We start from the raw sequence: 25,634 nt of genomic DNA on the forward strand, positions 1-25,634 counted from the left end.
AGTTTGTTAACAATAAATGCCCAGATTACTTGAATCTAACAAGCAGAGGAGTACTTAAGTCTCATATACACACATGTCCTTTCATATAACATCTCCAAATACATCATGATCTAACAAAACATCAAAAAAAAAAACATTCATTTAGAAAACACTTACAGAAAATGCTTTTTTCCAAGGATAAATGAAGTGTGAATGGAGATTTGTATCATAGGAGTTTGAGAAACATGCCATCTAGAATACGACGAGATACTCCAATCATTCTCTCCCAACTACCTCCCATGTGTGAGGAATGTGGCGGATTGAACAACCAGGTACAACCTTGCTCTGAGAGGTAGTTTTCCACAGGTTTGTTGGCATGCTTAGAACCAGCCTGTAATTCTTTGCAGGCCCCTATGAAATCTGTCCCACAATCAGACCTCAGTTGTTTCACAGGTCCTCTGATTGCGATGAGTCGTCTAAGGGCATAGATAAAGCTAGATGCATCCAGTGATTCAGCAATTTCAATGTGAATGGCTCGTGTACTCATACACGTAAAGATGACTGCCCAGCGCTTAATATTACTTTGTCCTCGTGTTCTTCTTGTAGTGACAGACCATGGACCAAACACATCTAGACCTACATAAGTAAATGGAGGATCAGTGCTCAAGCGATCAGCAGGTAGGTCTGCCATTCTCTGTTCTTCTAACCTACCCCTTAACTTACGACATATTACACAGTTGTGTATTAGACTGCGGATGCATCTCTTGCCGCCTACAATCCAAAATCCAGCTGCCCTAATGGCTCCTTCAGTGAAATGGTGGCCTTGGTGGCAAACTCTTTCGTGGTAGTGTCTAATGAGCAGAGAAGTAACGTGGCGTCTACCTGGAATTATAATTGGATGAACTTCATTTGACGGAAGTTGCGCTTTGTACAGCCGTCCTCCAACTCTAAGCAGACCTTGAGAATCAATGAAGGGACATAGTTTAACAAGAGAACTTTGTTTCTGAATAGATTCTCTCTTTTTGATGCATTGCATTTCCTCTGAATAGACCTCAGTTTGAACAGCAAGAAGGATTTTAGTCTTTGCATCATCCAACTGGACTGCACTCAGAGGTTCCTTGCACATATGCCAACCATGGCAAGAATCCTGTTTGACAGCTTTTGAAAAGGAATGAGCTATGTGCCAGAGTCGTGCTACAGCTCTAAAAGCAGACGTCCAGCTTGAAAACCTTTCAAACCGTGTACTTCCAAGACATGGTGAAAGGTTTGTTAAACATGTTTTTACCTCAGGTCGCAATTCTATATCTGATTCAGGATGGATGAGTTCAAAAGCTTCTGGTTGGCAGATCTCTATATGTGAAAGGAATTTTGGGCCAGTCAGCCATGCAGAGATGGTAAGTCGGTTTGCTGAAACTGTTCTCGTTCCACAATCAGCTGGGTTAAGATCAGTTTGAACATGGTGCCATTGATGTTTCTGAGATGAACGTCTAATTCTTTGCACTCTGTTATTAACATACACAAAGAAACATCTTGATTCATTGAATATATATCCAAGAACCACCTTGCTGTCAATGAAGAATTTCATGTTCTTTAGTTCCAGGTCCAGCTCCTCAGAGATTACTTCTGCCATTTCTACTGCAAGAACAGCAGCGAAGAGTTCAAGTCTGGGAATGGTAAGGTCAGGTTTCGGAGCCAGTTATGTTTTACCATATATGAACCCAAGCTCAACCTGTCCTTGAACATTGGTAACCTTTAAATAGGCAACAGCAGCGATAGCCTTGGTTGATGCGTCACAGAATACTTCTCTTTCCTGAGCTTGTGAATGAGGAATTGATGCGTACATTCTCGGAATCTTCACTTCTTTCAGATCTTGTAATGAAATACACCATTTATGCCATTCCTGGAACTTGTGTTCAGGGAGTGGTGCATCCCAATCACAGACATCGCTGGTCAGATCTCTTAGGATTTTTCGACCTTGAACACTCACAGGAGCAGCAAAGCCAAACGGGTCGAACAACCAACATTAAGGTCCTGTAAGTCCTTGGCAAGATCAACAGCAGGAAAAGATTTCATGACCTCTAATTTATTGCACACGATTTTATGCAACTTAAGATTGCATTGGGCCAACATCTCTTTGGGAAATGATTTGAGGCCATCGTCTACATAAAAGTGTCTTTCTACGAATTTCCTCACTTCTGTTCCAAACTCACTTTCGCCTTCCATAGCTGTCCTCTTCAGACCATAAATGGCCACAGCGGGTGAAGGGCAATTACCAAATACATGAACTCTCATGCGATACTCCATGACCTCACCGTCAAGTTGGTGGTTACGAAACCACAAAAAACGGAGGTAGTCACGATGGTCCTCTCTCACAAGGAAACTATGAAACATCTGCTTGATGTCTGTCATCACTGCAACTGGCTCAGTTCTTAAGTGCATGAGGACCCCACGCAAGCTATTATTAAGATCTGGACCTCCAAGGAGAACATCATTCAAGGATACGCCGTTAAACCGTGCACTTGAATCAAACACGATTCTAATTTGTCCAGGTTTTTTAGGGTGGTAGACTCCAAAACCTGGCAAGTACCAACATTCCTTATCCCTATCAATGGGAGGTGCTACTTCAGCATGGTTGTTTATAAGTCTATAAAGTTGTCCTTCATCTCTGTGTTCTTTTTCAGAGTGCGACTGAGAGACATGAGTCGATTCAAAGCATGTTTTCTGTTGTTGGGTAAGCGTTGTCTTGGTGTACGAAATGGTAGAGGACTTACCCAATTGTTTGCATCATCTTTACAGAATTCCTTGTTCATGATCTTTAAAAAGACCTCATCTTCAACTGAAGCAGCAAGCTTATAATCTTTCTCCATCTGAGTGAAAATCGATTTGCCCACATCTGTGTGTTGGCCTTACAGAAGACTCATTTTGCTCACTTGACAACTGTACTTTCATATAGATGTTGTTCTCACTCGGACGTCCATTCCAAAGGAGGTTGGTTTTATAAGAACAAACAGCAGGTTTATGGGCACCATTAAGGCAGACGTTACCAATAATGACCCATCCTAAATCCAAGCATTGAGCAAAAGGTTCGTTGTGCTGACCATTACACTGATCTTGTACGTTGTGCACACAAATGATGTCTCTGCCAAGCAACATGAGAATTTTGGCATCATGGTCAAGAGGTGGATTCTTGTCAGCTACAGGTCTAAGATGGATATGATTGTGTGCAGCTTCTGGAGTTGGGATTTCATCCCTGTTTGGAATCAAATCAAATTCAGTGAGAGTTGGCAATGGTAGGCAGACTTCTCCATCTGCTGACTCTACAATGTAACCACTTGCTCTCCTTCCAGCAGCATACGTTGTTCCAGAGCACGTCTTAAGTGTATATGGACAAGCATCGCCTTGGATTTTGAAAATATCAAAGAAGATTGATTTAGCTAGTGACACATTACTCTGGTCATCTAGTAGCACATACATTCGCACTTTCTTTTCAGGTTGTCCCTTTGGATAGACATGCAGCTGATGCATGTGCACATTGCTCTCCACCATGCTCATCCACTGGTGTAGAAGAGTTAGCTATGATCCAGGGTGCTGGTCCTGCATGTAAAGCGGAGATGTGTTGATCACTATTACATTCCTCACAAAGCACTACAACTTTACAGTCCTTTGCTTGATGTGCTGTTGAAGCACAACATCTAAAGCATATACTGTAAAGTGCTGAGACAAAATACGCTTTTGCTCTACAGGGGGATTTCCTCTGAAAGCCCTGCACTTTCTTAGTGAATGGGGTTTTTTGTGTATAGGACATTGCTTATCTGGATCCTCCTTTAAATACTCAAAAGGGAGAGGGTTCTCCACCTGCGTTCTGTTGACTGAAAAGGAGGCCTTAGGTTTCCATGATTTAACTGGATGTTGGTTCTCAACTCTGAATGGAACAGTACTGGAACTTGAGAGGAAAAAACTAGGGTCATTTCTTATTTCTGCTTGCTGACCCACAAATTCAACAAAAAAGGAAAAGGGAGGATATGGAACAGAGTGATCTCTTTTGTAGTGAGAGCCTTTACTCATCCACTGTTCTTGAATACTATGAGGCAGTTTCTCTAAGATTGGGTTTATTCCTCTTGCTGTATCGAGGAAGCCCAGGTAGATAACCTTCCTTTTTTGCTGCTAGAATTTCGAGAAATAAGTCACTGAGCTCTTGCAGCTTCTTGCTGTCTTTAATTGAACATTTGGGGAAATCATGAAGTCTGGAGAATAGAAAAGCCTCGATAGCTTCAGGAGAACCATAGCTTCGGTCCAGTCTCTGCCAGACCATATCAATGCCCTCAGCTGGATTACTGACATACACTGCTCGGATATGTTTGGCATGTTGCAGTGACTCCCCGCCAAGCCACTTGATAATGAGATCCAACTCTTCACTAGGTTTAAGATTCAACCCTTCTATTGCATTGTTGAAGCTGGATTTCCATGACAGATAACTGGCAGGTTGATCATCAAACACTTTAAGCCCTGCAGTAATGAGATCTCTACGAGATAAATATACAGCCAATTCAGAAACATCTGTAGAATTAACTTTTGCTGTGATGGAAGTCTGAGCTGTGACTGGAGTTTGACTGAAAGAATTCATATGATGCACTGAGCGAAAGTTGGAACGGTCCACATCTGCAGGTTGGGGATGACAATTATCTACAGAGGAAGAAAAATGTTTTCGAACATATTCTCTTGTTTGTTCATTAGATTGGTGGATTGATGAAGCATTCCTTTCCTCTCAGATTCATTCATTTCTGATTTCACAAGTGCCTCGAACCCTTAAGCTTCCGCTGAGGCAGCCTCAGCCTCACACTCTTCTTTTAAGGCATTTAAAGTAGCTTCGATGCGTGCTTTCTCAACTTGCATCTCAATCTCTCGTTTAGCGAAGGCGGCTCTTTTACTTGCTCCTTCTGCTTTAGCACGAGCTTGTGCTGCAGCTATGTTGCTTGAAGACTTACATGAAGAGGATGACAAAGATGATGCAGCACATTCTGACCTGACCTCTAGGCCTTCTGGATCGACGCTTATAGGGTTAGTATTTGACATTTTTGAGAGATGATGATGTATCTCCACTTCACTTAGGATCTGGAAGTTTAATGTCTTTTTACTTTACTGCCCTCACTATGTGTACACAGACATAGCTATGCAGCAAGCTTAACACTCCTCCAAAAAGGATTTGAAAACAGAACTAATCCAAGTACAATTTAATGGAAGTGGTGAAAAACTGAAAAAAAAAACAACAGTGAAAGGATAGATGAACAAACAATTTAGCAATAAATAGCACATCATACACAGCAGCAGTGTAAACAACACTGCACACAGTTCACATATCAGATATGCATATGCAAATATTCACACAAGCTTTAAAATAAATGTGCTGAAAGTTTGTTAACAATAAATGCCCAGATTACTTGAATGTAACAAGCAGAGGAGTACTTAAGTCTCATATATACACATGTCCTTTCATATAACATCTCTAAATACAACATCATGATCTAACAAAACATCAAAAAAATAAATAAATAAAACATTCATTTAGAAAACACTTACAGACAATGCTTTTTGGAAATGCTCCAAGGATAAATGAAGTGTGAATGGAGATTTGTATCATAGGTGTGCACTCTGAAACAGCTACCAACAAAATGGCTGAACAACATGTGCTCTGCTTCAATATACGCAGGTCACCAATAGGGGTCATAATTACAAAACCCGAAGGCTGAAAACAGCACATAAACATGAAATGTTATAAACCGTCAAACATATGGCAGCTTTACAATGCAGAAAGAATTTGGGAAAACTGGAATTCACTGTCATGTTGACCAACGCATGATTGTTGGTGTCAGTCGAGCTGGTTTGAGCATTTCTATAACTGCTGATGTCCTGGGATTTTTATGATAAACAATCTCTAATGCCTTGTTCATAAAAGAGGTTAACAGAGAATGGTTAGATTTGTTTAAGCTGAGCGAATGTTTATAATCACTCATAACCATTTGGTACAATTGTTGTGAGTAGAAAAACATCTCAGGGTGAGCATGATGTCTAATATTTTGGCTGGATGGCCTAGAACAGCAGAAGATTCCAGGTTCCACTTCTGTCAGCCAAGAACAGAAACCTGTAGAACAATTTAAGTCTAGGAACATCATGAATCCATATAACCAACCTGCACAGTTCAGGCTCATGGAGATACTGTAACTGTGTGGGGAATGTTTTCTTGAAACACTTTGGGACCAATTTAACCAATCTTTGTTTAAATGCCACAGACTATCTGAGTATTGTGGCTGAACATGTTTGTCCCTTCATGGCCATGAAATCATCTTCTAATGACTAGCTGCATGATAATGAATAAAAGTAAAGGACATCATTATCTGGTTTCAGGAACATGACAATGATTTCAGTAGAACACATTTGGGATGTGGTAGAATGGGAGATTTACTGCATAAATGGGCTTCTGAGAAATATGCAGGAATAAGCATGATTTAATCATATCAACAAGGACCAGAATCGCAAAAGTAATATGTTGTGGAATCCATGTAATGATCATTTGAGGCTATTTTGAGAGCTAATTGAGGTCAGTTTTAACATAGTGGTCCTTATAAAGGGTTTGGTTAGTGTTTTCCATCATATTCTAGTGTATATTTACTATTTGAATTTTACAATAAGAATTATTTATTTATTTGTTTCTTTGTTTGTTTGTTTACTTAATATAACAACACTGATATTGATTTATAGTATGTAAAATTTCTTTAATCCTAGTTCCTGATTCTGTGCCTGGACAGATGACACATGCCATTGCAGTAGGCCTGAGGCCATGGGTTCAGCATGAGTTTAGGGTGGCAGCCATAAACAGTGTCGGTGTGGGTGAGCCCAGTACCCCATCTGAGGCTGTTCTGACTAAAGCTGCAGGTACAAATCTAAACCCTAAATCCCTCCTATTCTACTATGTTCCTTTTCCTAAACCCAAAAGTTTTTTAACTTTTCCTGTTTCTTTTTTTTCTCCTACAATACCTGAAACTCTTTATCCTCCTCATTTTGTCTTGTCTCCATCTCCTCTCGCCACTCTTTTACTCTCATTTCCTTCCGTTACTAATGTTCAAGGCCCACAGCGAGAATGCTGTTTAACTCCATAATTAAATTTAATTTAATTCACTTGGAGAGACTCATCTCAATGGCAGATTTGCCATGGGAAATCTATGATCATTGTTTCCTGTCAGTCATTGCATTTGGCCCCAAATCACCAAATAATCTTCTCACAATTAAGACACAAATCATGCGTGCAACTATCTGATCAACACCAGAGGAGATTTTGCTAAATGGACTGGGAAACAGGACTGAGGGTGTTTGTATTTTATGTGGTAGCTGAATAATTTTGGATATTTTTGCTTCCTCATACATCAGTTAATTTTTACTGGTTTTTTTCCTTATATCTGAGGTTTAAATATGTCATGCTGTACATTATAACAATTTTGATTTGGTGCATTATCAAGCATTTCTAGGATTGTTGTTCTTATTAATTTACCCATAAATGTGTGAAATCTCTACACACCATCAAGCAAAACAATATGCAAGAGTCTATATTTTGCATTTTTTAGACTGCCTTGATCAGAGTTACAATATAGAAAACACCATGTCAACTTTAGAACTTAAAAGAGATGACAAAAAACCCAAAAGCATTTTTTGTTTTGCAAGTCATGCTTTCATCCAATTTAGTTAGGTGTTTTTATGATATCTTGGTACTCATGTTCAGAAGATTTTATTTGATGGTTTACCACGTAACATCAGAGGAATTAAGAATCTACTTTTGTTGATATTTTTTCATTGTTTTTCCAAGTTCCTGAGGTTGCTCCAGCAAGTGTGAGCGGAGGTGGTGGGAGCCGCGGCGAATTAGTGATTGTGTGGGAGGTGAGGATTAGTGAACAAATACATTATAAGGATGTAGTTACTGATATTTAGAAAAGAGTCTAACCCATTACCAATGTAGATGAATTCATTTCATAGAAGTACTCTTTGTTTCAACTCTCCACCATGATTATACCTAAACATAGGAACTACAACACAGAAACAATAACAAAGAAAATAATTTGCTGAAAAATGTTATCAGTAAAATTATTTTACACTTGCACTTGGCCAATGAAATATAGTAGAATTTCCAGCCAGTATTCCCCTATCATTAACAGATACTAACTGGAGAGGGTGAAAGCTAACTCATGCTTAATTTGACACACATGAGCACACTCAAAGAAAGCCTTCTTCCAAATACATGAGCTTGCAGACATCCACAATTGTGTGGTGTCACTGTGATTGACAGGTGAGATAAAGGATGCTACACCTACCAACCAACAAGCATGGCTAGCTTTAGTCCATAGGCTTTCAGGCACAGAAGGCTGTAGCATCACTGGTTGTTGACATTTCAGTCTCCCAGCTTTTCAGTTGTAGCAGTTAGGATTCCTATAACTGGAATTACTTGTTCCTTTGTTGCATTAGGAAATTAAATAAAAACATTATTCTTAAGATACATGAAGTATATACTCATGTCTGTCTCATCTAAAGATTTTTGTATGTATTGACATTTGTTGTTGTTGTTGTTGTTGTTGTTGTTGTTGTTTTCAATTATAGAGAAATGTGTCAAACTTCATTTGGTAATACACAACAGATACAATAGATAGAGATTATACTGAAAAACATTGGCAAAGATTTCAAACATCATTTAAATATCTTAAATCATAAACATTAATAAAATAGAAATGCTTTCAATATTATTCATGTGTATTAAACAATAAACAGTTGTATCTTGTACCTTACCACAAGACCAATAGACCAGTAATAATGAGCAGGTGCTTTATTTTACATTATAAAATAAAGGATTGACTTAAATATTTAATTTATTTAATGTTTTGTACCAACACAAATATTAAAGAAACTTGTATCCAGTGACAGGCTAAAAGTGGCTAATCAACAAATCAATTAAGAATCAATTCAGGAACCATGATATGACAAATATATATGACATTTTATTTTACTACTACTAATATATTTATTGTATATCTATTTTCATCATTACATTAGACATATGCTCTTTTGTAAGTGACCCAGTTGCCTGTTAACATGTTATGAATGACGATATTTTCAGGCCAATTTTATATCAAGGGTCCCATTATCAAAGGCTTATGCCTTTCTTGGCCACTGCTGGTCATTGATAGTTTTAATTTTAGTTTTTTCCCCTCAATTAAATTTTCTGACATGAACTGGATTCTATATTAAACCTCAACAGAAATGCCATTTAAATTAGATGAGCCATAATTAAAACATAGAGCTGTCAACCTCACCTTTATCTTTTCTGTGCTGCTGCCACATAAATCATAATAAAGAAAGTCATATTAGAAAAAAGCTGTGTGTAACAGAAATGTAAAATGACAAAGTTTGTCAAGAGATTTTCTTCATAAGCTCACTGGCTGTCATGCCACATACTCGGCTTACTGAAGGAAAGTAAGATATTTAAAACGGTGCATTTCACATGTTTTGAGAGCTTAGATGCCAGATTGACAGAACAGTAATCACAGCTTTTCAGCTTATCTGGGAAGACATGACAATACAAGAAAAGAACAACAGGGGACTTTTTCTTGTCATCCTCAAATTATATAAGATGATCTCAGCTAATTATATGAATCAAACATCTTTTCTCTGGATTCTTTCAACCGGCTGGGAGTATTAACATTTTTTTTATATTCGCTTTCAATTTTAGCCTGTTCCAGAGGAACTACAGAATGGAGAAGATTTTGGATATGTGGTAGACTTTCGTTTACGTGGTTCTCTTGTCTGGATGCAGAGTCTGGTTCCCTCAGTGGATGCATCACGATACGTGTTTAAAAATGACAGTATTCCTCCACTCTCACAGTTTGAGGTGAAGGTTGGAGTGTACAACAGCATTGGAGATGGACCCTTTAGCCCTGTAATTGTTGTCTACTCAGCAGAGGAAGGTTGAGTAAATTTTTATATAAATTATTTTGACACAAAGAACTTATATTTTTATTCATATCAAGCATATATTGTAGCATTTAGATAAACTGTTGACCAGTAAGTTGCAGATTAGTAGATAATGTTAATTTATTTAACAAGTATTGCTGCCAAATGGCTCCAGGGTACAGGCTCAAGTCAGAGCTCTGGCTACTGTCTTTATGGAGTTTTATATGTTTTTCCCATGTCCTGTAGTATGCATGTAAGCAGATGGACCAATTAAAATTCTCCCATGCTGTGTGCAAATGCACAGATTTATGTCTTATGTTGCAACCTGTAGAGTAGCTCTTTATTAGACATTTAACATTTTTTAAACAGTTTATTGTAGTGTCTGCTATTGAGGCTCATATTTAATATTGGTTTTCTGTTCTTTATCTTTCCAGAGCCATCTATAGCCCCAAATAAAATCTGGGCATATAGTCTTTCCTCTTCAGAATTGCAGGTTTTCTGGGATCCAATCATGCCAAATCATAGTAAATCTACAATCTCAGGATATGAGGTAAGGAAAAAGGGTTGGTTAATACGTTTTGTCCTGTTACATAGAATTGACAGTAAAAAGTAAACTTTTCATTTTTCTTTAAATTCAAATCACAAAAGGTATGTAAAAAAAGTGTATGTCTACTCCACAAACACTTGAGGTCTGGTTAATTGTCCTGTTCTCTCATTTCAATATGTGCTCTTAAATAGTATTGCCATCTTTGGAATTAATAAGGAAACAGAGATGGTCAGGAAACATGTGCACAGGATAAAATGTGCCATCAATGCATTTGTTTTCTTTTCTTGACTTCAAATAAACCGTATATATATATATATATATATATATATATATATATATAGTTTTCGTTAAACTATTTTTTGTTATCTAAGCTACCATTTACAACTCTATACCTTAGCACAATGTTTTGTACAACATTCAGAATACACACTGGTCAGTGCTATTTTGTCTTGTAGTCTTTTGTATTATCGGTCTGCACTTCTGTCTTTTTCTTGCACTGTTTGCACCAGGTTGCACACAATGCACTTTTTGTGACTAGGACAACTTACTTTCGGTCCATAGCTCTCTTTTGTCCTATGTAGCTCTGTGTTGTTTTATGTAGCACCATGGTCCTTGTCAGATAATGTCGTAGGTGATTTAATAAATAGCAGAGAGCCCAGCACAGGAAGCAAGTCCAGAAATAGAACAAACTGAAAAGGGCTTAGAGTTCAAATCAACGAAGGAGGCTAAGAAACAAAAAACATGCATCCAACATAAATCTAAAACTAAACATAGATCCAAACCGAATATCATAAGTATTCACAAGCAATGCATGTAGCATTACTGACAAGAGAATAATATACAACTAAGGAATCACACCATGAATATCAGCTGGTGGAGAAATGAACTGAAAGTCATTAAATAAGCAGACAGACGAATGTAGTCCAAAAGTCCATAGATTTTAAAATATATTATACTATTCACCACACAGCGGTGTCTCTCATCTCTTAAGCACTTCCCTATTATTGTCCTTGCTATGTAACTCACATCAAACACATATTGAAACATGCATAATACAACATAAAACAGAAATCAGCATCAAATTGAATGTTCTTGTAGTATAACTGTTTTCGACCCAGATACTTTGCGCATCATAGCGGGCCTTTAATATAGGAATCACACATCAAAACAACAGTCCTCCCATTATTGTTGAAATTCCCAAAAAATTCAGCGAACCGTACTCCCCAATTTCCCAGTGGTTTCCAGTGTTGTTTTTCAACTTAAGCATAGCTTTATTAAATGCACCACCAGGAGCTGGATTATAAGGTATATAATTACAGCACTGGTCAACAAACAGTACACATACGGCTCTTTTATCTGCCAATAACCATTCAAGAGCCTGTCTATTTTGCCATGTCATTGTACTTGTTGCATCTAGTGTTAACCACAGCCATGACTGGAGTTTTTTTGGACTCCAATCCAGGGGTATTCCAAGATCAATTATCTAAAATCCCCTGGATTGGAGTCCAAAAAAACTTTAGGATCAGGTTGGTAGGCTCTTTTATCTCACGTTTTATTTTCATTCAACTGTATCATATTAACTTCCTGAATTAGTCTTACCCTAGTGCATATTCCTTTCCATCCCAATGGTAAAGAGGCTAGAAGGTGTTCTTTTCCACAAACCCAAAAATAATCTGCTACTACTACTTCCTTATATTCAATTCAATTCAAATTTATTTATAAAGCACATTTAAAATCAGCCTGAGCTGGCCAAAGTGCCGTACATAGAATTAAAAAAAAAGGAAAAAAGAAAGAACATAAATATAAAAGAACACATACAAATTACCAACAATTAAAAGCACAGGAAAAGAGGTGTGTTTTTAACATGGATTTAAATTCAAGCTATTCCACAGCTTAGGGTCCGCTACTACGAAAGCTCGGTCTCCCCGTGTTGCAGACGGGATCATGGTTCCAGTAAAAGATGACAATTTTGGGATTTAAGTGATCTTGAAGGATTGTACATGATCAAATCAGAAAAATATTTGGGAGCTAGATTACTGAGTGCTTTGTAGATGAATAGCAGAATCTTGTATTCGATACAGTATCGGACAGGCAGCCAGTGCAAAGAATATAAGATTGGTGTAATATGGTCTCGTTTGCAGCTACCTGTGAATAGATGGGCTGCTGCATTTTGGACCATTTGGGGATGAGAGATGAAAGAGAGAGGTAACCCAGAGTACAAAGATTTATAGTAGTCAAATCAAATTGAGATAAAAGTGTGGATCACTGTTTCAAAACTTTTCCTGCCTGAGAAAGTTTTGGCTTTAGCTAACCTGTGAATGTGAAAGAAGCTGGTACTAACTATGGTGTTGATTTCTTTAACATTGAGTACATTAATGCGGGTTCACTAGGTTACATACTTAAGATACCAAGAGTTTAAAACATTTGTTCAAAGTTACAATGAAAAAGTGTCAAAAGGTTGTTGTTGTTGGTTTTTTTTTTGTTTTTTTTTTAAATGCAAAAGATAAGGAAAGAAGTGCTAGTTGAAGTGTTTCCTGAATAAGTAAAATAGCTTGAAAATAGCCAGTGACTCAGCTGTCCGGACCTCTAGGGGAAGTTCATTCCACCACCTTGGTGCCAGAACAGAGAGGAGTCTTGTAGTATACTTGCCTCTTACCCTGAGAGATGGTGGAACCAGTCGAGCAGTGCTGGTAGATCGGAGGTTGCGGGGTGCAGTGCAAGGAGTGATGAGGGCTTTGAGGTAAGAGGGAGCTGGTCCATTTTTGGCTTTGTAGGCCAGCTTCAGTGTTTTGAATCGGATGCGTGCAGCTACTGGAAGCCAGTGGAGGGATCGCAGCAGCAGGGTGGTATGTGAGAACTTTGGCAGGTTGAAAACAAGCTGGGCAGCTGCATTTTGGATCATTTGCAGAGGACGGATTGCATTCATAGGTAGACCTGCCAGCAATGCGTTGCAGTAATCCAGTCTAGAAATGACAAGAGACTGAAAAACTACCTGAGCAGTCTGTGTGGACAAAAATGGGCGAATCCTTCTAATGTTGTAGAGAAGAAACCGACATGAGCGAGTCACATTAGCAACATGAGAGGAAAAGGACAGTTGATTGTCCATGGTTATCCCAAGGTTGTGAGCTGTGGCTGAAGGGGAGATCAGATCGTTGTGCAAGGATATAGCAAGATCATGACCTGGGGATGAATCACCTGGGATGAACAGCAGTTCAGTTTTGCTAGGATTGAGCTTTAACTGATGAGCAGTCATCCATGATGAAATTTCTGGGAGACATGCTGAGATCTGGTCAGAAGCTGTGGCATCTGAGGGTGGGAAAGAGAAGATAAGTTGTGTATCATTAGCATAGCAGTGGTAAGAGAACCCATGTGATGAAATAACTTCACCAAGAGAGTGAGTATACAGGGAGAAAAGAAGAGGACCAAGTACTGAGCCCTGTGGGACGCCAGTGGAGAGTCTGCGTGGAGCAGATGTCACTCCCCTCCATGTTACCTGATATGAGTGTCCTGGTCCTGGAGTGTATAAAGTGGCACTGTGCTGTGCAAGTCCAGAGTTGAAGTGACAGTGAGAGTCCAGAATTAAAGTGTTCGTGCAAAAAAAAGGGGTGGGGGGGGTGTTTGCATAGAACAGTGGGGATGGAGAGAGAGGTCCAGTGCTAGATCCTGGGTGTCTCCTGGTTTAAGATCCGAATGGCCTGCGGGAAAAAGCTTCTCCTTATCTTCTCTGTGTTTGCTTTCAGGGAGTGGAAGCGTTTCCCTGAACGCAACAAAGAAAAGAGTCCATTGTTGGGAATGCTGAGATCTTTTACAATCTTCCTGGATCTGGTCCGGCACCACGTGCTGTACATGTCCTGCAGGTCAGGGAGCTCAGTGTGGATGGTGCGTTCAGCTGACCGCACCACCCTCTGGAGGTCTCACCTGTCTTGCATGGTGCTTTTCCCGAATGAGGAAGTGATGCTACCCGTCAGGATGCTCTCAATGGTGCAGGTGTAGAAGGTCTTTAGCACCTGAGATTGTAGTCTGAAGTCCCTCAAGTGTCTCAGATGGTACAGTCGCTGCAAGGCCTTCTTCACCAGGGTGTTAATACGACAGGACCAAGACAGGTCTTGTGTGATGTGAACACCTAGGTATTGGAAACTGTCCACTCTCTCAACTGGGTTCCCGTTGATGTTTAGCAGTTAGTATGACCACTCCTGCTTTGTGCTGAAGTCCACTATCAACTCTTCAGTCTTGCTGATGTTCAGGAGAATATTGTTCTCCTGGCACCATCTCTCCAGGTTTTTAGTCTCCTGTAGGTACGCTGTCTCGTCATTGTTGATCAAGCCCACCACAACATTGTCGTCAGCAAACTTGATGATGGTGGTGGAGTTGGAAGTGGCCACACAGTCATAAGTGTACAGTGAATACAGCGAGGGGCTCAGAACACATCCCTGGGGGACTCCTGGAGGGAATTATAGTGTTAAAAGCTGAACTGTAGTCCACAAACAGCATTTTCGCATAATTCCCTTTTCTGCAGTCCAGGTGGCTCATCGTGGTGTGGAGAAGATGAGCAATGGCATGCTCTACTGCTTCGAGAGACTTGTCAGAGACTTCATCAATGCCAAGTCTCTCGAAGCACTTCATCACTACTGAGGTCAGAGCTACAGGGCGGTAGTCATTGAGGCAGGCGGGCTGGGGTTTTTTAGGGACAGGAACAATGGTGGACTGCTTGAAGAATGAGGGGACAACAGACTGTTCCAGTGAGAGGTTGAATATCTCAGTGAAAGCTGATGCTAGCTGGTCAGCGCAGGCTTTCAGAACCCGACCTGTGATGAAGTCTGGTCCTGCTGCCTTCCTGGTATTCACTCTTCTGAATGCCCTCCTCGTCGTTGCGTGGTTAGCTGCAGCCTCAAAGCAAGCGTAAAAAGTGCTTAGCTCGTCAGCCAGAGAAGCGTTCGCATTCACCATTCTAGAAGCAGGTGTTCTATAGTCCGTAATGTTCCTTAGTCCCTGTCACAGGCTCCTAGAGCCAACATGTTGGAACTGTGACTCTAGTTTCCTCCCGTAGCCCCGCTTTGCTTCCCAAAATAACTTCACCAAGAGAGTGAGTATACAGGGAGAAAAGAAGAGGACCAAGTACTGAGCCCTGTGGGATGCCAGTGGAGAGTCTGCGTGGAGCAGATGTCACTCCCCTCCATGTTACCTGATATGAGCGTCCTGGTCCTGGAGTGTATAAAGTGGCACTGTGCTGTGCAAGTCCAGAGTTGAAGTGACAGGAACAATTATTAGGGACAGGAACAATTTAGGGACAGGAACAATGGTGGACTGCTTGAAGAATGAGGGGACAACAGACTGTTCCAGTGAGAGGTTGAATATCTCAGTGAAAGCTGGTGCTAGCTGGTCAGCGCAGGCTTTCAGAACCCGACCTGTGATGAAGTCTGGTCCTGCTGCCTTCCTGGTATTCACTCTTCTGAATGCCCTCCTCGTCGTTAGCGTGGTTAGCTGCAGCCTCAAAGCAAGCGTAAAAAGTGCTTAGCTCATCAGCCAGAGAAGCGTTCGCATTCACCATTCTAGAAGCAGGTGTTCTATAGTCCGTAATGTTCCTTAGTCCCTGTCACAGGCTCCTAGAGCCAACATGTTGGAACTGTGACTCTAGTTTCCTCCCGTAGCCCCGCTTTGCTTCCTTCACCACTCTGCACACACTGTAAGATGCAGCCTTGTACTCATCCATGTCCCCGGTGGCGAACCCCGTGTTGTAGGCAGCGAAGCAGGATCTCAGAGGGTCGCAGATGGTTTTATCCACCCATGTCTTCTGGTTGGGAAACGTTCTGATGGTGGTTTTCTGCACCGTATCATCCGCTAGTTTCCCTATAAATCCCACAACCACTTCCGTAAACATGTTGACGTTATCAGAGTCGCGCCTGAACATGTCCCAGTCTGTGTTATCCAGAGCGTCCTGCAGAGCAGCCACCGATCGGTCAGTCCAGTGCGACCTCCCTCTGAACCGGAGCTTCCTTTTTCAGCCTTTGTTTGTAAACAGGGTGATGTTGAATGTTGTTAGTGGTTATGCCCCACAGGTAGGTTGTGAGTTAGAGGACAAAGGGATTCTAGAGTGAATTAGATGAGGTGATGGAGAGTATTCCCACAGGTGAGAGAGTGGTGATAGGATAGGAGTTTAATGGATATGTTGATGAGGGGAACACAGGTGATGAGGAGGTGATGTGCAAGTTTGGAGTTAAGGAAAGGAACCTTGAAGGACAGATGGTAGTGGACTTTGCTAAGAGGATAGACATGGCAATGGTTAACACTTATTTTCAGAAGAGGGAGGAACATAGAGTGACTTACAAGAGTGGAGGTAGGAGGCCACAGGTAGACTACATCCTATATAGAAGAAGCAATCTGAAAAAGATTAGTGACTGTAAAGTGGTAGTGGGAGAGAGTGTAGCCAGACAGCATAGGATGGTGTTGTTTAGGATGACTCTGATGGTCTGTAAGATGAAGAGGTCAAAGATAGAGAAGAAAACCAAGTGGAGGAAGCTGAAAAAGGAGGAATGTTGTGAGTAATTTATACAGTAGTTGAGTCAGGCTCAAGTTGTACACTAGGATAGACACTAGAGAAGGAGAGAAGGACTTGTACAGGTTAGTTAGGCAGAGGGATCGAGATGGAAAGGAAGTGCAGCAAGTTAGAATTATTAAGGATAGAATTATTAAAGATGGAAGGGTGCTCACAAGTGAGGAGAGTGTACAGAGGAGATGGAAGGAATACTTTGAGGTGCTGATGAATGAGGAAAATGAGAGGGAAAAATAGTAGAAGGGGTGAACTTTGTGGAACAGAAAGTAAATAAGATTAGAAAGGATGAAGTCAGGAAGGCTTTGAAGAGGATGAAAAGTGGAAAGGCAGTTGGTCCTGACGACATCCCGGTAGAGGTCTGGAAGTGTCTGAGAGGCAGCAGTGGATTTTTTTTAACTAGTTTGTTCAACAGGGTTTTAGAGAGTGAGAGGATGCCTGAGGAATGGAGAAGAAGTGTGTTTTTTGTAAGTGCCGATTTTTAAGAATAAGGGTGACGTGCAGAGTTGCAGCAACTATAGGGTGATAAAGTTGATGAGCCATACAATGAAGCTGTGGGAAAGAGTAGTGGAAGGTGTGGTGTAGGTCAGACAGAGGAGTTCAAAGTGGAGGTGGGACTGCATCAGGGATCGGCTCTGAGCCCCTTCCTGTTTGCTATAGTGATGGACCAGTTGTCAGAGAAGGTCAGACAGGAGTCTCCTTGGATGATGATGTTTGCAGATGACATTGTGATCTGTAGTGAGAGCAGTGAGCAGGTGGAGGAAAACCTGGAGAGGTGGAGGTTTGCGCTGGAGAGAAGAAGAATGAAAGTCAGTCGCAGTAAGACTGAGTACATGTGTGTGAATGAAAGGGAGGGAAGTGGAACAGTAAGGTTACAGGGTGAATAGGTGAAGAAGGTACAGGAGTTTAAGTACTTGGGGTCAACAGTCCAGAGTAACGGAGAGAGTGGGAAATAAGTAAAGAAGCAAGTGCAGGCGGGTTGGAATGGGTGGAGATAGATGTCAGGAGTTCTGTGTGAAAGGAAAATATCAGCAAGAATCAAGGGGAAGGTGTACAGGACAGTGGTGTGACCGGCCATGCTGTATGGTTTAGAGACAGTGTCACTGAAGAAGAGACAGGAGTCAGAGCTAGAAGTAGCCGAGCTGAAGACGTCGAGGTTCTCTTTGGGAGTGACAAGATTGGACAGGATTAGGAACGAATACATTTACATTTATGGTATTTAGCAGATGCCCTTATCCAAAGCGACCTACATTTTATCTCATTTTTATACAAATGAGCAATTGAGGTTAAGGGCCTTGCTCAGGGGCCCAGCAGTGGCAGCTTGGTGGACGTAGGAATCAAACTCACAACCTTCCGATTGGTAGCCCAACACCTTAACCACTAGGCTACCACATCCCGTACATCAGAGGGACAGCTCATCTTGGACATTTGGGGGACAAATTTAGGGAGGCCAGAATAAGATGGTTTGGACATGTTCAGAGGAGGGAGAGTGAGTATATTGGTAGGAGAATGTTGGACATGGAGCTGCCAGGCAAGAGGCAAAGAGGAAGGCCAAAGAGGAGGTATATGGCTGTAATTAATGCGGATATGAAGCTAGTCGGTGCAAGTGTTGAGGATGCAGAAGATAGGGATATGTGGAGAGAGATGATTCGCTGTGGCGACCCCTGAAGGGAAAAGCCGAAAGAAGAAGAGGATTCATTCAGAAAACTGTAAACAAGAATAAAGCTAAGAGTAACGCAAAGGTTAGGATGTGTCTACCATCCACAATCACAAGAAATAGTAGAAAGAATAAACTTTAACTTCCCATTACTCCTTTGATTTCCTTGCGCTAACAGAGACCTGGATATCCCCACAGAACACTGCTACACCAGCTGCTTTATCCTCTGCCTATGCTTTCTCTCACTCACCACGAGAAACAGGCAGGGGTGGTGGTACAGGTTTATTGTTGTCAAAGAAATGGTGCTTTACACCTCTCCTCTTCTCTCATTTAACCATCTCTTCTTTTGAATTCCATGCCATTTCAGTTACCTCTCCAATCAACCTTGTTATCATTGTTGTCTACCGCCCTCCTGGAAGAAATGGACTCACTGCTTAGTGCTTTCCCTTCCGATAGCTCCCCCCTGACATTGCTTGGTGACTTCAACCTCCCCTCTGATAAGCTACATTCTTCTTCCCTCCTATGTCTTCTCGACTCATTCACCCTCACACTCAACAGCTACATCCCCACACACAAAGGAGGCAATGTCCTGGACCTGGTTTTCACCCGTCCTTCTCCAGCTACAGACGTGACTGCTACCCCTCTACACGTCTCTGATCATCACCTGGTATCCTTCACTATCACTCTACCTATCCTACCTAAAACTACCTCTCAGCCCCTCACTCTTACTCGCCGCAACCTTCACTCTGTCTCCCCTTCATCTGTAGCTTCTGGCACTCTTTCTTCTCTTCCTGATCCTGAGTCTTTTTCCTCACTACCCTTGGACTCAGCCACAGATACTTTCCTTTCATCTCTTTCCTCAACTATGGACTTCCTCTGCCCTATGTTCACTAAACCAAAGAAAACTTCTTGTTCTGCTCCTTGGCTTTCAGATCGAAGAGAGCTAAGATCATCAGAGAGAAAGTGGAAGAAATCACAACTTGATGCAGATCTTGATTTTTACCGAAAACTTCTTGTCAAGTTCTCCTCAGATGTGACTTCTGCCAAGACTTCCTTCTACAAGGAAAAGCTTGAAGCTTCCTCACATGACCCTCGGAAATTCCACAACATCATCTCTTCTCTGCTCAACCCCCCGGCTCCACCTTCTTCATCCTCCCTGACTGCAGAAGACTTTGCTTCTTTCTACCAGGAGAAGGTTGAGGAGATCTGCCGGACCTTCACTTCAGCCCCGACTGCACTTACATCTCAGAGTATGCATTCCCCTACACCTTCGTTGTCACATTTCTCAACTGTGGCAGCAGAAGAGATTTTACAACTCATCCAGTCCTGCAATCCTACCACCTGCCCATTGGATCCGCTCCCTACCACTATGCTCCAGACTATCTCGCAAGACCTTTTTCCCTTCATTTCCACTATTGTCAATAGATCCATAGCATCTGGTCAAGTACCAAACACTTTCAAGAGAGCAAGGGTTATTCCCATCCTAAAGAAACCTGCTCTGGATGCATCAAACATCAGTAACTACAGACCGGTATCACTTCTCTCATTTCTTTCAAAAATTCTTGAACGCATTGTATATAATCAACTGTCTGTCTATCTCTCACAGAACAACCTCCAAGACCCCAACCAGTCTGGCTTTAAAGCAGCTCACTCTACAGAGACAGCCCTTTTGGATGTCTCTGAGAAGCTACATGCTGCTAGATCAGCCAAACTGTCATCCATCCTTATCCTCCTTGACCTTTCAGCAGCGTTTGATACGGTCAACCACAAGACTCTCTTATCCACCCTCAAGAGTCTTGGGATTTGCGGATCAGCTTGGGAAGGGTTTGCTTCCTACCTATTTACACACCATACTTCACCTGGACATTCTAAGAACCCTCTGGACTTGCACAGCACAGGGCCACTTTATACACTGTTTATACACCATACTGCACCTGGACACTTTAAGGACAATGTATATTTATGTATAAATAGTTTTCTTATATACTGTAGTATATAGATTCCATGCATAGCTGGTTTTTGCATCACAGGCTGCCCAGATTTTTATGCCGTATTTGCCTGGCTTTCTGGGCATGTATTGCCCGAAGGGGCATTCTCCACAGAAAGAGACAAAGCCTTTATCTACTGTCACCTCTGGCCCTGGGTTGAACATCAGTGGAAGGAGCTGCACCCATCTCTCCCAGACATCCTTGTCAGATTTTGCTCTACTATCTCTGTTGTTATATCTGATTATTCTTGATATCATTTGAAAGTTCTGAAGTGACATTGTTGCCCGGACAATATTTCTGCCTGTCGATGCTTCCCAGAGACTATCAGTAGCCTCATTGCTGGATCTGTACACTTCAGCAAGAAGAACGCCAATATAAGCATTTAGGCATTTCTCATCAACATCATTCCATATGTCACTGTGGACCTTTTTCCCTTCAAGGTTTGTCATAGAAATTATTACTTTCTTTAGTGGCAATAGCATAAACAGATCAAAACATGACTGGACGTAACTTACAGCAAACCTTGTGATTCCAGGGATCATTTTCATGACATTTGCAGCAGCTGCCCTGCTTTTGGATTTGAATGTTTCAGCAGGAGCGGGAGCAGCTTCAGCACCGGCAACCACAACATCAGACTCATCAGATGTGTCTGTGTCTCCCGGTTGATACTCTACACTATCTTCTTCCTCAGAAACCTGCTCATCCATATCACTATTCTGTTCTGTGTCCTCTGCCTCATTTTCAGCAAAGATATGACCCAGAGCTTGGCTTGTTGTAAATCTTCTTTTCATTTTCACATGCTACAAAATGGAGATGTGTAGTCTGCAAGTCACTAACTCTAAACTGAATTGGTCTTATGCATACCTGGACATGTCCATATTTGTTTGTTTGTTTTGTTTGTTCAGGGAAGGTGGAAAAAAAAGGCAAAGAGAGAAGCGCTTAACTAAAGCTCACAGGTTTGGAAGAGAAGCTGGCTGTCAATGGGCTGTTGGCTGACAGTGGTAGTGGGCTGACAGTTTGTTTATGATTTCAGATTTGGCACTAATTATTGTATTACAATCTTATATTATAACTGGGTCAAAACCGACCCTAACGACACAAATTCCATAATTTTCAACAGAGCATTTTATAATTTAGTAAAATGTATTTGTTTATTTATTTTATTTTGTTTAAATAGAGTTTCCTGACAAAGTCAAAAAGCTTTGATACAATAATCAAATTTATGTGGTACTTTTATGCTTTAAAATCCTAAAAACGCGTCAGTGCCGACCCTAACACAAGAGGAAGGTTAAGAGTGTGGTGGGTGCAATGATTTGACCTTCATGTGAACGCCAAATTCCCTGTGCATCTTTCTGATCTCCTCTCTTGTGCCACATAGAGTGTTCGTACGGACCTGCTTACTGTTAAATCCAAACTATGTCCTCCCACTGAGGCTGTGGCTCTATAAGAACTACCGGAGTGAACACTGCTGTTTGCTGTTTGTTCTGTACCCCCAGCACACTCCTTGATAAAACTGACTATTTCTTTGGCCTCTTTGGGGATGTTTTGCTTTTCACCCATTCTTCTCTGGTTGTTGGGTATAAACTTTGATGATGGGTGCAGGAAGGTGTGTAGTGGAGTGAGTGCTGCAGGCGAAGGCACAGCTGTAATTGGAACAGGCTGGGGGGGGGGGGTTGCTGACAGTGGTCCTCTGCACTTCTGCACTACTTCCTCTTTCTGAAGTAAAGCTTGAACCTTTTTCTTATGTTTATTTGTCAGTTCTTCAAGCTGTAACTGAGCCAGTTTTCTGTATTCTTTCTTTCATTCTTTCTGTAATGGTTGACAGCATGTGAAACATGGTCACAGAACTTTCTGTGTGGTTTGGAAGTTAAGCCGACCACCTCTTTCACCTTGCATTTTACAGGCTGTGGTATGGCATGTATCACTGCCTGTCTAAACAGTGTAGTCAGTAATGGATCTCCCTCTGGATCCCCTTCTGTCTCTTGTTTTCATGTTTTCAGTTGCCTCTGTATGTACAACACTGGGTTCTCTGCTTCCCTAAATGGATTGCCCTCTAATGCCTTTGTGTCAACTCTAGCTGGACACTCGGCATGCAAGGCATGCATGCCAGACGGCAGGGCGGTATGCTTCTTCTAACACTTATCCACTTTCCAGCTCGTTTAAAAATGTTATGGAGGAGAGTGACAAGCCCCTCAAGGTGTAGCCCATGGCACGTATTGTCCCTGTACACCTTTAATTATAATTGGTAATTGTGGAGCCAAGGGCCTAAGTCTTCCTGTCACTCTTCCCCGTTTACAATTTCTTACAGGGAATTATGTCTCCTCTTCAGTTTCATTCTTTATACTATATACTATAATAATATGCTTCTTGGTGTCAATACTTTATCAGTCTCACTGCTTAGTTGCCTGGTGTTTTAAAGATCCTTTCTATTCCTTCTTCACTTAGCTTTACTCATGCATCCTCTTCTCTTATTCCCTCCTTTCCATACTTTTTTCATCCTTTGTAAATCTGCCTTTACGTCCCGATAACAGTCTAACCGTGTACTTTCCTCTCTATCCGTTTTTCTATCCTGTTTCTTTTTCAGTTTTACATACAGCTCCCTATCATCCTCATCTAAATCAACATGCCTTTTCCATCTGACCTTCAAGGGGCACATTTGGGGGCAGTCTAGCCAACCCCTCCTTGCTGTTATTCTGTGCCTCACTATCCAGTTTCTTTAGCCTTTTTGTACTCCTGCTTCTTCTTTTTCACTAACATTTCGCCTTCTTTCCTAAATAATGATAACACTTTCTTGCTGTCTTTTTACTTCTCTCTGCATACTCTTCTTGTTGCTAGCTGTTGTCTTGTAGTTTTTTTTATCAGTGTTTCCATATCTTCACACACTGTTACAACAAATGTCCCTTACTTTGGCCATTTTTTACTCATACTTTTAGTTCTTTTCTGCCATTTGCTTGAGATCTTGCTTATAAGGTTTTTACACAACGGATGTTTCACCCATAATGCGTCCAGAGGGGAGGCTGCCATTATGACCTATAATCTCTTTAAACCACAACCTTAACTTATTTAATTTATTTTATTCTTATATAATGTGACTTATAGTCTTATACTATCATATAACTCCACCTTTATTCACTGCCAACACTGTTTGCCACTTTCTTAATATCTCATCTCATTACTTTCCCACAACCCAAATTATTTATATAATAGAGAATCCTTTCTCAAACATCTAACAACTCAATTTCTAATACCATACCAATATCGGGTTTTAACTATATCTATTAAGGTACAACACTACTGTTAAACTCGATTGCACAGTTTCACCATCACTCATGTGGAAAACAAACAGAACTTTACACAATGCATTTTCACCACTTCAGCATGCGTTGGTTTATTTCTCACATGGCAGAAAAACGTGCCAGGATTTGGTACAGCATAAACAACGTAGCGACGTAACAACACGATGTCTGACTGTAATACAAAGATAAGAGTGCAATACTTTAACACCCCCACTTGCTCTTAGCTCATTGTGTTATTAGAGAGAAAAAAAACAAGTCTTTGCTTTAACATAAATAATGCAAACATACATTTTTCACATTTTTAAGTACCAAACATATCTCGAACAAACCTCTTTAGTTTTTGCTTTTTGTGGCTTAATGTCGGCAACCATTTTCTCTGTGGAACAATATTCCAAAATTATCTTACCATCATTTACAGTTTCCCTTATAGAATGGTATTTGATAACAATGTGTTTGCACCTTTGACTACAGGTTGGGTTTCTGATTAGTGCTATGGTACCTTGGTTGTCCTCATATACTTTTATGTGTGTATATTGGTATGTGTCCATACACTTAAGTAGCTGTTTTAAATAGATACGTTCCTGCATGGCTGACGCTAAGGACATGTACTCTGCTTCACAAGTAGATAGTGCCACTGTTGATTGTTTTCTGGTTTTCCATGAAATCAAAGAACTTCCTTTACTTAGATTGACAGAATATCCTGAGGTACCACGTCTGTTTTTGTATCTGACACCCAGTCAGCATCATTATATACACTCTTGGATGTAGTTTCTCTGTGTCATTTCTTATGAAGCATAGTTCCTGTTTTGTTGTACCTTTAAGGTATCTGAACACATGTTTTACTGTGTTCCAGTGTTGTTCTTTTGGTTTAGCAAAATGTTGAGATAGTCTACTGACAACAAAACTTATCTGGTCATGTGCAAGTCGACAAATAGACTAAACTTCTCACTGCCTCCCTGAATTTCTTTGGTTCTTTAATTTTTCTGCATACTCTGAATAATCAAGTTCTGCATATCAAATCGATCTAGTATTTTGCACACATATCTCACCTGTGGCATTTTGACTAGACCATCTGTTTGTTCAAAATCTATGCCCAGGAACTGTTTCCCATGTCTTTCAGTTTGAACCTTTCAGTTTGCATTTCCTTTACACCTTTTAAAAACACTTTCACTGTTAGCAGCTATGATTAGGTCATCAACCCATACAATCAGTATTACTTTCTCATTATGCTTTTCCTTTGTATACACACAGTTATCAGCTGAATTCTGTGTTAAACATATATGTAACATAGCATTCCAGTTTCTACCTGATTGTTTGAGACCATAGAGAGATTTCTCTAAATTACATTTTAGAGATTACAAGTTTTTCACCAGTTTTATATTTTTGATCATAACTTTTGGTTGTTCCATATATATTTCACGGTCAATTTGTGCATGCAAATAAGTTGTCTCAACGTCAATCTGATGTAAGATCAAGTCTTCTTGTGTTGCTTTCTGCATATCCATTCTCACACTTGTCATTTCTGCTGTGGGTGAGAATGTCTCAACATAGTCAGTCCCTTGTTTCTGACTGTAGCCTTTTGCGAAAAAATCTTGCCTTGTACTTTTCAGATCCATCAATGTCTCTTTTAATT

The 25,634-nt window shown here is 40.8% G+C and overlaps 1 protein-coding gene across 1 annotated transcript in view; it reads left to right on the forward strand.

The window, feature by feature from the left end:
- The window catches only part of LOC113643082 (contactin-4), a 162,804-nt gene that overhangs the window by 121,135 nt on the left and 16,035 nt on the right, over positions 1–25,634 (forward strand). Inside the window, exons 16-19 of the mRNA XM_047813108.1 lie at positions 6,760–6,909; positions 7,835–7,905; positions 9,746–9,980; positions 10,401–10,516. Of these exons, the coding sequence (XP_047669064.1) occupies positions 6,760–6,909; positions 7,835–7,905; positions 9,746–9,980; positions 10,401–10,516 (572 nt within the window). The remainder of the gene's footprint in view (positions 1–6,759; positions 6,910–7,834; positions 7,906–9,745; positions 9,981–10,400; positions 10,517–25,634) is intronic.

The sequence above is a fragment of the Tachysurus fulvidraco genome, chromosome 5 (genome assembly GCF_022655615.1).
Source record: "Tachysurus fulvidraco isolate hzauxx_2018 chromosome 5, HZAU_PFXX_2.0, whole genome shotgun sequence".
Classification (NCBI taxonomy): domain Eukaryota; kingdom Metazoa; phylum Chordata; class Actinopteri; order Siluriformes; family Bagridae; genus Tachysurus; species Tachysurus fulvidraco.